At 38.3% G+C, this 16,040-nt stretch overlaps 1 protein-coding gene across 4 annotated transcripts in view; it reads right to left on the bottom strand.

Annotated features, from left to right (window-relative positions):
* The window catches only part of LOC124171875 (putative tyrosine-protein kinase Wsck), a 170,413-nt gene that overhangs the window by 59,418 nt on the left and 94,955 nt on the right, over positions 1-16,040 (bottom strand). For all 4 annotated transcript variants that reach the window (XM_046551258.1, XM_046551256.1, XM_046551255.1 and 1 more), the window contains exons 11-12: positions 12,534-12,718; positions 36-137 (exon numbers count right to left, since the gene is read on the bottom strand). In XM_046551258.1, coding sequence (XP_046407214.1) covers positions 36-137; positions 12,534-12,718 — 287 coding nt within the window. The remainder of the gene's footprint in view (positions 1-35; positions 138-12,533; positions 12,719-16,040) is intronic.

Consider the following 16,040-nt stretch of genomic DNA (forward strand, 5'->3'; position numbering starts at 1 on the left):
GTTAAAAGGGTGAATAACTGAGGATGGATACTCACCATCGAGTTTTTCACATAATCAGCCATGCCAAAGCATGATATTTTGGGTGTCATTCCATCAGCCATCACAACGCTCCTGCCACAGAGTTTCCTGTGTGTTATCTGCAAAATGAGAGCGTTGCCGAAAAGAAGGTTAATACAATTGAAGACCTATGAAAAAATATTTTAGGTTAGAAAATCAAATATGAAAAAATAAAGGGTGCAAATACAAAAATAAAATCAAATACAAAGGACAAGGATACCAAAAACAAATGGGAACAATAGCACAGCCTCATCTTTAACAGTCCTTAACCGAGTGAGAGGTAAAGAAACATGGAGCGCAAATTGTGGAACACACATGAGAGCCATTTATGTCATGCACAGGAGGACACCTTTGGAGTCAGCTTGAAAAGTTAGAGAGCCAACGGTATTGGAGAAAGAAACAAGTCTTGCAGAAGAATTAACATTTTCTAAAAGCCAAAATACAGGAACTAATACTTCTTCAAACTACTTTTTAGGCCATGGTGCAGTGAAACCTGTCTTTAGCGGAACCTGAGTTAAGCGGAAACCTGTCTTATCCGGAAAATTTTGTTGGTCCTGACGGTCACAAAAGGGTTTTACATGCATTGGTGCCCTCTGTTAAACAGAAACTGTCAAACATGGAAATGGAATCGATTCCCGGGCACGTGTTTCTTGGTTAAGCGGAATCACAAAAAAAAATTCCATGGACAATTTTTATCGTAAGAAAATAAAGTCCTACAATGTTTTGTAAAGCCCTCTCCATAGAAAACAATCCAACGGAACCCACTAAATGTGTCGTACGTTCACTATGGTCTACGTCATTATTGACTGACATCACATCGCAGGAGGGACTCAGGACAATATTGCATCAACCTTGACCAAAACACTTCTGCGTCTCCCTAAACCTAGTGTTAATCCTCCTCCAGTGCCTTATGTCCCTCGTCCCTAATGTAAAGTACAGAGAGTTTCGTTTCACGTACATTGTATCAAATGCTCCGCAATACTCCACCCCTCTTCCCTCCCGCCACCTCCTTTCTTAACCATTCCGCCAACCCATGCTTGCACACTTACCTCCCCTCCAACTCGTAGAACCCTCTCTCTACATACACAAGCATTTTGCGCATCCTTGCTCGCAACCGAATAAGAAGGAATCATTCTCCTACGTGCTGCCGACAGTTTTTATAACAATTTAAAAATAATGCGATGCTGTTCTTTTATTATTTCATTATAATTTCGTCGACGTGTAGAATTTGAGTCAAACCAACCATTTAGGCAACGCATTAGATGATATGACTTTCGTGGTCTTTTTTGAATGGTTAGACCCTGAGTTAAGTGGAATACTGTCTTATCCGGAAAAAAGTGAAGGGCCCGAGAGATTCCCCTTAAGACAGGTTTCACTGTATTACTAATACAAGGTAGGCTATTGCACACCTAGTGGTGACGTCATCAGGAGTGTACAACTTTGTTTGCACCTTTAATGGAGCTGACAAAGAAGTCAAAGTCATTCCTCATTATTTTAGATTCAGAACTAATAGTGAACACTACATTGAATTATTTCCTTTGAGCATTTGCGCAGCAGAGGAAGTGAGAAAGCAGACCAAGAAGTGAAGGGAACACTTGGTGACAAGGCGGTGGACACAAGGTTGGCACTGGCCGATGACCTTAGGACCTGCTTATGCAGGCTAAGTTTAGAATAATGGACAGAATCACGGCATGCAATCACAAATAATAAGCTTTACACTATCAAGCCTGACATATTGCCATGGATCTCAACAGCTAGAACAAATGGAAGGGAGGTAGTATCTACAAAATGAATGAGTTTAAGCCATTGCGCCATCTCTCGTATGGATCTCTTCACTCAGGACCAATACATACACCCTTTCTGCCAAGACTGCAATTTCCTCCTAACTATACAGCATATGCCGGTGCAATGCAATCAATATGGGGATTTCAGCCTTTGTTTTAAGTTTTGTTGGTGGTCATCATGGTGGTAAAAACTTTACGGGCTATTTTGCAGCATCGATGTTTGGGTGGCATCAACCTTTCCTAACCAATGCTGTTTGCTTCCTCAAGAGAGGCATTGATTCTTCTTCATATTTCTATTGGAGCTGATTCTGGTGGTAGGGGGGAAAGAGAGGAGGGAGGGAAGAGGGAGCAGTTTGGAGTCTGTTCTTCACGAATGACAGCTGATTAATTCACGCTTGGGTCATTTTGAGTGTCCTTTGTCCCACCGCCTTCCTCTCACCTTCTCCTCCACCCCTCCATCACATACGGCCCCTGAACACAGGCATACAAGAAGGCCTGCCTTAAAAGATTCCCTTGAGAAAGCAATTAGAATCAATAGAGAAAAATTGGACTCACCCAAAAATTATTAAGCCCAAAAATTTTTTATCACAAATATTGTGATATGCTGGAGAGAGAGGGAATCGGAGTGAATCCTGATGAAATACTTAGCAAGTACTTTGAATGCCTTGACAAATTGTGTTGCTTCTGAAAAAGCTGGCTTTATGTCAAAAATAAAAGGGCATACCTCAGAAGAATTTCGCAAATAGTTTTAATTATAAGCTATCATCTAGATATGCTGATCAATATGTTATCTGAACATATCTTTGACTGAGGAGGTTCAAAATAACCCTAGCTATTGCCGCACCCTTACAAATGAACTCTGCCACAACTACTACTTTGAATACAATCATGGAATATGTTTATAAAAAATAGTATCTGTATCACATAAGCATGTGTAAGCTGTATCAGCCTAGGCTCAATACAGAATAAGAAGAATTGAGAAATGAAAATTTTCATTATAAAACACTCTTATTGCCAGGAATTGGGAAACTGCATATGTACAATGCAAACTATGTACAGTGGAACCTCGTTAAAGCGAGTATGGGCTATAGCGAGACCTCCGCTATTACGAGAGATAGCTGAAGCACCGTCAATTGACCCTATTATAAGCATGTTAAAAATTTCGTTTTTACGAGGCCCTTTTGGTGTTGACACTCGCCATAGCGAGAGTTTCACCGCCGGAAAAACTTACATCAAGACTCCTTAATCTCTGTAATTGCTAGCGATCTGTTAGAAATGAAGTTAATGGAGTGCTCAGTCACAAATTTATGTGGTAAACTGTCGTTTGATAAATAAGTAGTTAATTTTGGTGAAAATATTGTGGCATTAGCATTTGCGAATGCTTGATCTTCTTTTGTTCCTCGGGCGTCAGAAAGTTGTCGTCAGCATACCCGCACGTCCATGAGTTGCATGAATAGAAAGCATTTGATGGCAGACACCATGGCCAAAAAAAACACCAAACACGTCTAAGCGAGAATATAAAAATAAAGGAGTAATATGAGAGTGTCGAAATTAATTTATCTTTCTATTCGCTCTTCACAATTAAAAAAATAAACATAAGCGCCCAAGGAATGCAGACTATGCAGAGTTATAAGGAGCTTTGTTCGGGTGGTTTTGCCCACTTCAATCCACGGGAACTTCTGAGAAAGGGGCTACGCCTAAGCCTAAAGCGGAGTATTTCAGGGATGGACTCCGAATCGAGAATTTCAAGAGTGCGGAAGGTTGATTATACTAATGCAAAGCACCAAAGCGTTATCTCCCCTCATAATTGCTGGTGATGCCTGCGGTCTAAACCTGAAGTCGTGGAAGAAAGGACTCCGATCATAAGTATCTTAAGAAGTATTCCCCGCGCGATATAACATAGACGAAACGGAACTTTTTTACATCCTACTCCCCGACAAAATCCTTGCAGTACGAGGTATTTCTTGCAATGATGCCTCTAAAGGTATGTAGTGCACCTTAGGGATGATGTACGATGTACGATGCAATGATACTGAGCGTGAATTGTCCGGATGGACGTATTTATTCTCCGTTGCAGATTCACAGGGGTAAACTATTCGCGTCAGTGGTCGGAGTTGTACTGGCGTTCTCTTCCATCACGTGGGTAGCCGAGCATCCCCTGGTGGCCACTGGAAGAACTCACAGAACAGCTGACTCTCGTTTGCAGTGCCGTGGTAAACTCGGTGTATTATTTCAAATACGTCGCGAGCGTAACACTCAAAAAGGAACTTTTTTAACAACGGCAATTTTAATCACATAATTTTTCAAGCTTAGCAAACTTTTTACCGTAGATAATGAAGATATTACATTATCTTATAGAAAAAGTCTTCCAAGGCAGGAACGTTTTACAACCTTCCACCGTTTTCGACTGTAGAAACAAATGCAATACGTTATTTCCCTTCACTGCCGCTTAATGTACAGGAACAATAAACATATACCAATGGAAACATTTGAGGCATTAAATAACCGCGATACAGTTTTATTAGTTAATTTTTGAATTTTCAGTGGAAAATACCAAAATAATAGAATGATTACGTAAATTCTCTAATTAAGTGCATAGAAAAATGGCTTCGTCGGTTGTGCATTGGCATAATGATTGACAAAACAATGCTTTGCATGATTTCTATTCAGTACGGCGCTTATAAATTGTTTGAATATAGTCCAGGAAATGAAGCTCATAAAAGTGCAAAACCTTGCAATTTTTTCAAACTGAATCGATTTGCACAAAAATTTGGGATTTGGCTAATTATACCCCCTTCAAAATCTATATAATGCCGAAGGGCGTTTTTTATTTTTTAGGGGTGAAAACTACCCCTAAATGCTAAAACTTATAAAATTATATTTTAAAGCTAAATATGGGTAAAATTTAGTTTAAATTATTTGTACAATTATTTTTTATGTCTGGAAAATAATTTTAAGGTGTTTTAACCCATAATAATCAACTCTTACTGGGGGTTCACGTAAAAAAGAATTTTCAAACTGAATCGATTTGCATAAAAATTTGTGATTTTACTAATCATACCCCTTCCAAAAAAATTTTTCAAACCGAATCGATTTGCATAAAAATTTGGGATTAGACTAATTGTACCCCCTCATTCAAAATCTATATAATGCTGAAGGGCGTTTTTTTATTTTTTAGGGGTGAAAACTACCCCTAAATGCTAAAACTTATAAAATTATATTTTAAAGCTAAATACGGGTAACATTTGCAACGCACACACGTCGCGAGAATGAATTGACGAGAAATAGGCGGTTAGGAGTGAAAAAAATAACAAACAATAGGGTTGATTTCCAACAGTATAATACATTTAACCCTTAGAGGACCAAGGGAGGGCTAAAAAATGTCCACCTTTTTATTTTTTCGATATTTTAAGTACTCATTCACCCAATACAGATTTATAACTTCGTTATATTGTCAAATATAGGTTTAAAAAGATAAATACATCTTGATGTATATGGAAATTTTTTTTCATACAACGTTATGAGAGCGTAAATACGCGGTGGACACAAAGTAACCCTCCCTTGGTCCAACCTGTGATATATTTTTCGACCGAATGGAATCGTGTAAAGGGACAAATATCTTTGTTTGGCATTATAATTTATAACTTAATTAGTTTAAATTAAGTATTAACGTTTATTTTAATTCAACAATAGGCTCCATATTGTATTTATGTATTTAAACTATGGCATGTAATTACTTTGATTTTATTTCACAAATTTCTACTTTACATAGTTTCGATTATTATTCTATTCTAAGAAATCAGAATTTGTAAAAATAGTTTTCAATCTATTTATCTTAGATATTGATTAATTTTCTTGAAAAATTTTGAACTGCATGCATAAATAATTACTCTGTTTCTATTCACTTTGCTTACTCTTATAGGCTCTGCTTGGCTGAATTATAAACTGATACATTATATCGAAAAAAAGCTATTGGGTACCCTTCTGAAATTTTGAATATAAGTCATTCCTTGTATAATACTTTCACAAAAACCTTTTCACTGTATTTATTTTATTCATTCATGAACAGGAAAGGGCGCAAAGAGCTCTATCCAGCCATTCATGAAGAATATTTTACAAAATGAATATTTTGCATACCCCGGAAACACTTTGGTTACCTATCTAATCAGACTCGCAAGAATTCGAAGTATTTTATCTTCCTGTCAAACTGGAATGTCATTGATGCAAAAATATGAGTGCAACAAGAACTAGCCCACTTTCTTACCGTGATATTAGTGTTTTTATATTTATGACACACCGGCTAATTTACTCAATACCTTCACCCTCACCCTCAGCTGCCGCATGATTTTGAACTCTGGCCATTCAAGATGCAATCTGTGTACAATATAATGCAATTTATACATTCAGGATACAATCCTAAAATTACCTATCATACGGTGAGCATTTACGATGCATGGCATGCCATCTGCAAAGCTCCTGTGAAATTTTGGTCCTCATGTTGACATCTAGAGCTACTATGCGGTGGCTTTTGAGTGAAAGAGTTTACATCTTTGAAAAGTTTTCCTATCTGTTTATCTACTTGACTGAGAGTGACGTGTAATGAGAATTGGAAATTACAAGTGACACAGAATAAATCAGTAATGAAGAATTGAGTGATACTGTAGTCCATGTTAGTGAAATCAGTTCAAATAATGACAGTAAGGCAGGTGAAGGAAGTGACTTTTGTAGGAAATAAGGCAGCTAGGAAGATATCGAGTACGTTGCAAAAATGGCAAGGAAAAACCTGAGTGATCCTCGTTGCGCGACTAGGCGAACCATTCAAAATACATTGCAGAAAAAGCAATGTTTACTACCTGCTGGTAAGGAAAAGGATATGCGCAAGTCATTTGAAAAAATTTCAACCCTGAAATTCTTGACATGATTTTACGGCAAACAAATGTAGAAGCAGAACGAGCTCAAAGTCTAAAAATGATACGGTAGAACTAAAATCTTTCGTAGGAGTTTTGATATTGTTCGGTGCAAACGGTGAAAGCAAGTTACAATTGCATGATTGGTGGTTACAAAGATTTGGAATGTCCTCCTATATTGCTGCGAAGAGTTGAAACTGATATCAGGAACTATTGCCTTATTTGATGAAAAGTCTACTCGGGGAAAGACAAAGATGAAAAGACAAAGTTGTGCTTATTTTTCGGTATTCCAAATGGTCAATGCGATATCACCCAAATATTACATTTGTGAACCCATTGATGGTATGGTTAATGATAAATAAATACTACGAACAATGAAGAACATTATTTTTTTAATTAGGAGACGTATTATGATTTATCATGTACTTTTAAATTAGGTAACTGAAAACGGAGTGGAAAATTTTAGGTTTATTTTAAATAATTATAAAATTGTTGTCCTGGAGTACGGTTGCTGAAAATTGACTTAAATTTGAAATACTATTCCTTATTGTTATTTTAGATGCACAGTTATCGGTGATTTAGAAACTTAATTTTCAAATAAGAGCATGAAACCCGGAACCTCTGTGAAGAAGTTTTATCATAATTTCGTTTATGATCAGTTTAAAAAGATTTGAAAATTTCAATATTTTTATTGCGATTTTATGACTTTCAGCTGGATAAAAAACTTTTAAAATGTTTTAATATAAAAACACAATTGTTGAAGATATACTCTGTTTCATGATTAGTTAAAACGAAAAAATATAAGTGGACATTTTTTGACCCTCCCTTGGTCCACGGTGTAGCCGGAAAAAGGTTGGTCCTTCAAGGGTTAATAACCGAAGTAAGCTTTAGGAGCACAATACATAAAATACTAAATTGCCTGAGGTTAATGTACTCTTGCCGTTGGGAAGATGCCGGGCACAAGGAGTTCTTTCCTTGTCCGTGGTCAGTAGCAGAGAGAGCTGGCCGGCTCGCTTACAGGATAGCGGCCGCGCTCGAAGCAGGCATGAGAGGGGAGGTGTAGGCAGAGGAGGGGAAACAGGTTTAACACTGACGTTTCACCTTACAATTGGGTAGGTTATGGCAGAAAGTAATTGAAGTTCACACATGGCATAAAGAGGCCGACACCGTTGGTGAATTCACTATAAATTGTGAGCACTTCAGCGGACGCGAGGATCAGCGGTACGCGTGGATCAGGCAGGCACGACGCACTCCAGCGCTTCGCGAGAGTTGCACTCAGGCGCTCGCAAAATCGTCTCCTCGTGATGAAGTCTCGGAGGGATTAAGTCTCGGAGGGATTAAGTCTCGGAGGGATTGAGACTCGGAGGGATTGAGAAAGTGCCCATTATGGCACACATTTAGTTTAAATTATTTGTACAATTATTTTTTTATTTTTTGAAAATAATTTTAGAATATTTCAACCCTTATTGGGGGTTAATGTAAAAAAATTATTTACTAGAGATGGGTCGAATAGCATATTTCTCGAATTCGAATATTAAATCATTGCTCGAATATTCGAATACCTTGAATTTCGAATACCTCGAATACTAAATGATGAATGCTGGAATGTTTGACTCGGTTGCCTATGCAGCAGGCAACACAAGATTTTGGGGAGTAATTTTGATTTCCTTTAAATGATTCGAACAGGAATTTAGCTGATTTATGAATATTTTAATTTTATGGAAACAATTGGGCATATAATTAATTCAACTAACATCGCTTTACCCCCACTCCTGCTGCCAAGTGCTAGCTGACAATCTGAGGCATTTTGTAAAATACAAGCTCTTCTCCACCAGATTTTCTTCAATTATTTTCAGTCCATCTTTGGGAGTTCTCACGAGATAAGAAGATGAATTGGAATTGCTATCAGGGAGAAACCAAAATATTCTGAGAAAATATCCCTTTGTCTGGGACTGTAACAATAAAGATTTATAGCACCACTCATAAATTGTAACTTGATATATGTTTTTGGAAAAAAATACCGCATCAACTTCCCAGATGCTCTGCTGCTCATATCGAGTTTTGCCAGAATGCTAAGTCTCCGTCGTATTTTGACATTTATTTCTTTGCGTAAAATGCTTAAATAAACTCAGAAATATGTCGTGTTTGGTCTTATTCTTTTTGAAATTACGCGCACATTACTAATATTTCAATTCAATAAAGGTGTAACATCAATTGACGAAAGTCATTCTTAGACACCTCTTGTGCTAATAGATGACTCATGCAGCGGTTGACCTCCACAGAAATGGGAAACTTCGAAGCTGGTAGGGAAAAAAAGGTCAGTGGGGGAGAAAAGGGAGGGCCCGAAACACGTTTCTATTGTTCTCGTGTAACTTGGTATTTTTTCGAAGCTAAGATCTTCGTAATATGATCCCTGCGCGAGCTGTGACCTTTTTTTTATTTCGAAGAAGAGGAAAGCCTCAGATGGGGGGCTAGTGCTGAATGGAGAGGGATACCGGATCTTGGGAAATGCGCTAATGTAAGTATCCCACGGTACTCACACAGCAGTTGACCTCCAGAAATGGGGAACTTCGAAGCAGGTAGCCAGAAAAAGGTCAGTGGGTGAGAAAAGGGGGGAGGGCGTGAAACACGTTTTTATTGTTCTCGTAACTCGATATTTTTTTCGAAGCAGGGGTCTTCGTAATGCGATCCCTGCTGGGACCTTTTGTTTGATTTCGGAGAAGAGGAAAGCGTCAGAGTGGGTGAGGCGAGTGCTGAATGGAGGGGGATAGCGGGTCGTGGGAAATGCCCTAAGGTTGCTATCCCACGGCACTGAGGTTCTCCTGGTGGGTGGAATCGGGGATTTACGGATTTTTTCACCCGACCATTTTCGGTTCCTCTCGTCGAACTCTTTTCACCGCTAAAATCAACGAATTTGATGTAATTCGTCAACTTGTGTAAAACGGCGCTGCGAGCACTAAATAACTATAGTTCTCTACATTTTTCCGAGTCAACTACCAACGACGTGCGTGCGACGGTGTATGACGCAAAATTCAAAGTATTCGAGGTATTCGAGGCGGTACTTTTCACATAACTATTCGAAACCTCAAATATCGAATACTTTCTAGTATTCGAGGTATTCGAGTATTCGCGGATACTATTCGCACATCTCTATTATTTACCCTAAAAGTATACATTATTTATCTTCTCATTCATTTTACTCCTTTTGTTATGTATTCACTTTTTTCTCTGATGATTTTAATCACAGCACAGAAAAGATATAACAATAGGATAATCAGAACAAACTTTGTCATGGTACCATAAACAAATAAATGTAAATTTATGAAGAAATTACATGAAACACTATCAAACAGAGACTATATGGCTTCCAGTCTTCCCACCACATGCATGCACACAGGTCACTGCGAGCGAGGGCACACATATATATACATACTCACATATGTGTATGTATATATACATCTTATGGGTATGTGTGTTTATTTTGTAGCCAATTTGAGTGTATTGCTAGCTTAGAACGTAAAGCACACAAAGTATATACTGGTTATGAGGAATGTAATGATCTGAATTGTGGATTTCTAATTTTTTGAAAATAAATTTGATTGGTATTTCAAACATAGTTCCTCTATTTTTGATAATATAAAGTTCATTTAAATTGTATTTTGTAGGATTTGTTAAGAACTATGAGGTCATACGAGTTAATTTTTTTAAAAGTTGTTAATTTTGAAAGGGGAGGGATTTAAGGGTTTAAGTAAGATGGAGCTCCCTTGTAAATAGAGATTTTAATTATCAATATCTCACCAAATATTTATTGTACAGAAAATTTAAACTCACCAAAATATTTGAAAATAAAGAGGCTACAATTTATTACTCATGCATTTTTTTCATATCTCCAGGTTTTTGGATTTATTTTGAAAAAAGAGCATTTTTAACGAAATTGTAGAAAATGGCTTTTCACTTTTACCCCCAATTTTTCAAAATTTAGAATTGTATATTAAACAAACTTCTAGGATCAATTAACAATACTTAAATAAAGAGAAATTCTGAAGGGCATTGATCAATTTTGACTAGTGTGGTAATAAGGAGTTGTTTTCACTGATTTTTTCGTAGAAAAAAGTAGGGACTGATCTAATTTTTAATCATAACTCGCTCAAATTTCAAAAAGATTAAAAGTTTAAAATAAATACTTTTAAACAGATTGCATAAGTTTTCCTCGAAAAAAACAGTTTTCCCGCTATTTGGTACTGAATCTTTCAAATTTAGTGTATGACAAACAAAAGATAACCATTAACAAGTTGTAGCTCGGGCCGAATTGGTCATAAAGGAAATATAAAATAAGATTTTATTTAATTTTTAACTTGCAATTGCGGTAATGGGTCAAATGCAATTGTGACCCACCTTAGACTGTTTAAATAATACTAAGCTGCGATTTGTTTTCATCATAAAACTTGTTTCAAGAGTGATAAAGTTAATGTAAATATATTTAAATATCACATTTGAAACATTCTTTAGTGCTTTACCATGAAATATCAAAAAATCCATTTTACTCAAATTGTAATTGACAGTGAAAACAGCAGTATTTTAACTTTTGCACAACAAAAACAATGAAAGTATAGTTGAGGACTTCAAATCCGGAACCCAGAAACCTGGAAAACCAGAAATCCAGATTGACAATTCCTCTGCGTAGTGTTTCAACTTGCAACCTCGTGACACCACTCTCCGGGCCTAGTTCTGGGACGAGGAGGAAGTTAGCACACGCTAGGAACATGCGCTAACAACCTACGCAGGGACACGTAGGGATCTCAAATATTGAGCACAAGGTCCTTAACGCATTTATAAATTAATTAATTAACAAAATATAGAACCATTTGCAAAGATTTACCGTACAACTAAGGAAGGTAATGATAGATATTGCAACATCTGCTAGCAAATGCTATTAACAAAAGCTATTAAGCACAAAGAAAAAGATGTATGTATTTATTGCTCGTTCTCATCCAGAATTATGCACCTATAGTATATGCTGCAGAAGCTAAGGTCGTGATTTGACGACTTAATCAGCAATTTTTTTGCCTCCTTCAATGTAGTCTACTTGAATCCATCTAAGGCGATGAATGCTCTTCTAGGAGTTGTTCGCCAGACCATCCACACATTAACATGCACCTCTGCTCCTTTTACACAGCTGAGAGGATTGAGACCGTACATCTGCTATCCATTGGTCGCCTACTTTAGTTGCAAGGTGTACAGTGAATATTTCACAATTTCTGACTCACGTACGGCAGCATCCACATGTCTGAATGACAAGACAAGCTTTGCTATGCCAGTCAATGGTTGATTGGTGGTCGTCATTCGTTGAATAATGCATGTTTGGTGCTGGCTAACGAGTGTTGGTTAATTCAAGCATTGGCGGCATTGGTACATTCCGACATCATTAAAATTCTCAAAAAAAAAGTGTACCACTTTAACCTGACTTTTTGGTACAATTTCATCGACAAAATAATGGTATCCCTACCTATATACATATTTCTAGCACAGAATATAATACCATTTATCCCAAATTTTTATTTCCGCTACTTCCAGGAATCAATCAACACTTTTAAAATTAAAATTATTTAAAATCTTCTTAATTTAGATATTTAGAACTTGAATTTACCACTCAAAATGCAGCTGGCAAATTAGCTGTCAAGCAGCAATTTTTATGAGGGTGGAATAATTCAGATTCAATGCGTCACAACACTTTTTAAGGAGTAAAAAATGTATTCTAAATATTTTAAATAAATAATTTACTCACCCTTTTCTGAAAAAGATAATCCATACCAGTGGCGACACCAACACAAACTTCCATTAAGTGCCTCTCCTGAAGGGAACAAAAACGATCCCTCCTCTGGTTCACTCCAAGTTGGTCGAGAACACGACTCTCCAGAAGAATGTCCTTCAAAGTGGCTGGATGGTACTCCAAGACGACTAAAAGTGCTTCTGCCATAAAAGAAAACAAATTCAAGAACTTTAATGGATGAACCCTCAAATAACATTTTGCTTAAAATCTTAAGTACAGCAGAACCTCCTATTTACATGCCTCTATTTAACGAATTGATGCGAGTATATGAACTCCTCTCCCTGTCCCAACCATCCACAGAGGGAAAACTATGAAAAAGAGAACCTCCAATTTGTGAAACCACCATTTTACTGTTTCATGAAGTACATAGCCAGTCTCAAGGAGTGATTCCACCACCATTTTACTAAGTTCAGTAGTTAGCAATCGCTAACAGCAAACAATGGAGCTGCCCCATTGTAAAATTGAAAACACTGAGGCAACATTAACAAGAAGAGCACATTAACTTGTCATTGACTATCCTCCCTCCCTATGTTAAACAAATATTAAACAGGTTTGGTCCCCACCCTCCGTAGAAAACACCTTAATGCAGCCAAGCCTAGAAATTTTCGTATACCTGACATCTTCACTTTGCCAAATCTCAACCTTCTTGATGGGCAATCAATTTCAAAAGTTTCATGTCCCAAGGAAATAGTGCCACTAGTATTTAGAAAATTCTCTCTCACGTTTTCAATGTTCGACTGAATCTCCATATAGCTTGTACATATACATCTTAAAAACACCTATCATCACTCACTCCCTCATTCAAGGCAACTCATCCCTTCTTTCAGGAAGGGTCAGAAATTTTGAATAGATAATGTAATTCATACAGAAATCTGGTCCTCACCAAAGGCATCAGTCTCTTTGCTTGATCATTGATTGGTGGCTGGCATGATGGACCCCTACGTGCCCACGGGCCCTATACTCAAAGCTAAATCGACCGTTAAATCAAACACTCCAACTGACCAGAGATGAAATTGCACAGTTCAAGACCCAACAGTGTTTTGCACGCTTGAAACATTCAAGGTCGTATATGACAACTCCCAAGTATGTATGCAGGGAGGCAGGATGGGATTCTGGTGGTGGGTGCCATGGCGGCATCCTTGCTACGCGTCACAGTGTAGGAACCATCAGCCAATCACATCCATCTTCCCCTGTGACGTGACTACGTAAGTTTCCGCGGTGTTCAGGTTCCAATTTCTCCATGTTTCCGGTGCAACCGCGTCAGTTTGTTGGTGATGACAACAGTTTTGCTGGCACTGCTGCCAGCATCTTCAGGTCGAAGATGATGCCGGTCCACGATTTCTGTCCTCCTTACATAGCACAAACCATCCCTTTGGATTCGATATGTGGATGATACCTTTATCATCTGGCCCCACGAAAAGGAAAATCTACAGGAATTCCTACTGCACCTGAATTCCCAACACAAGGATATACAATTCACCATGGAGTTAGAGAAAGACGGCCAGCTACCTTTTTTGGACGTCTTGGTAAAGAAAAGGAGTGATGGTCACCTCGGGCACTCTGTGTATCGGAAAGCCACGCATACGAACCGGTATCTAGACTATGTCTCGCACCACCATCCTGTGCAAAAGGCATCCTTGATAAATACACTTTTTCATCGGGCCCACCATGTTTCGGATGCTGAGTGGCTGGCAGAAGAAGAGAAACATCTAATTGCAGCATTGAAAAAGAATGGCTACCCGGATTCGGCCCTGAAAAGGACCATTAAAAGAAAACCACTTTCAAGTGAAAAAATGGAAGACGAAAGAGCTTGAGCAGTCATTCCCTACGTCGCAGGGACCACCGAAAGGATTGCCAGGGCCCTGAAAAAGCACGGCGTCACCACCCAGGGGCGGATACAGAAAACACTCAAGGGGGGGGCGCAAAAGATATATTGAGTGGCCTTTACTTTTTATCGCGATATCGCAATAAAAAATAATCGAGTCACAGGCAGAGTAAAATAAAATTTTAATTAATGTAATTATACACATATATAAGACAATGCCATCTTATGATATAAAAAAGTCACAATCGTGGTTCTGCCATGTTTGCCAATACGGCCGGACCCGCAAGGGAGGGGTGCGCGCCCCCCGCGCCCCCCATCTGTATCCGCCACTGTCACCACCAGGTTTAATTGTACGACAAAAATTGGTGACTTGCTGCCCACAGCCAAAGACAGACTACAGCACGACCTTCATGAAGGTGTTTACAAGGACCCTTGCTCGTGTGGAAAAGCGTACATCGGTGAGACTTGCCGTTCACTCAAGATACGGATGCAAGAGCACCGAAGGGCAACGAAAAACAGGCAATTCCAGCTGTCTGCCGTATCGGAGCATGCCTGGATCCCGGGACATGACATTAAGTTTGACGACGCCAAGATAATAGTGAAAGAAGGCAGATATTTTCCCAGACTCATCCGCGAATCCATTGAGATAGCCTGGACGAACAATTTTAACAGAGACGACGGCTACCATCTGGATGCCCATTGGAGGAGGCTCATTAGGCGGACCAATGAGAGAGCGGCAGCCACAACTGGCGGGACTGACCCCATATATAAGGAGGACAAAAATCGTGGACCGGCATCATCTTCGACCTGAAGACGCTGGCAGCAGTGCCAGCGAAACTGTTGTCATCACCAGCAAACCGACGCGGTTGCACCGGAAACATGGAGAAATTCCCCTGCGACTCCAAACATGCCAGGGTAATATGATGGCATGAAAATATTAGGTAGGGTTGGACAATACATGTGAGTTCTATCTTTTTCTTGGGGTTTAAAACCTGAAGCTGCTAATGATTAGGTAAATCCTTTTGAAGACAAGATGGCTACAGCCTTCTTTGAGTTGTGGTCTGCCCAGCCCATGAAGTCTCACAACGTCCATTTTTGAGAGCCTAAATAGGTAATACATGACAGTTGCTACCGTTGATGGGTGGGTAAGCTAACCATGAGATGAAAGTCTGATAAAAATTATGTAAAATGTCCCTGTATATTTTTCAGCAGTAAACTTTTAATGTCACTACCACAGCACTTGTCAGTACTCATTAAGCTTATGTCAGAAAGGAGACTTGAATATACTTTTCCAGTCTCTGTCACAGAAACATTCTTTTCCCACATAATAATTTGAATTGTTATCCTAATAATTTTATACTGTCTCTGTCGAAAAATAAATCACTATTAATTTTAATAATACTACAGTGGTTACCTAAACCTTGGGATAAATTTATAAAGATAAACATTATCAAATCGACTGGTTCAAAACATATCATTTGATTCTAGCAAACAACTCTTGTTTGAAAGACGTTATATATATTTAAAAAATTGCTAAAATTTACTTACATTTTAATGCTTACATATTTTTCCTAAAAAATTAAAAAAATTGACAGAACGGAATCACCAATAATCAAATTGAAATAGGTACCAATGAT

The sequence above is a fragment of the Ischnura elegans genome, chromosome X, assembly GCF_921293095.1.
Source record: "Ischnura elegans chromosome X, ioIscEleg1.1, whole genome shotgun sequence".
NCBI lineage: Eukaryota > Metazoa > Arthropoda > Insecta > Odonata > Coenagrionidae > Ischnura > Ischnura elegans.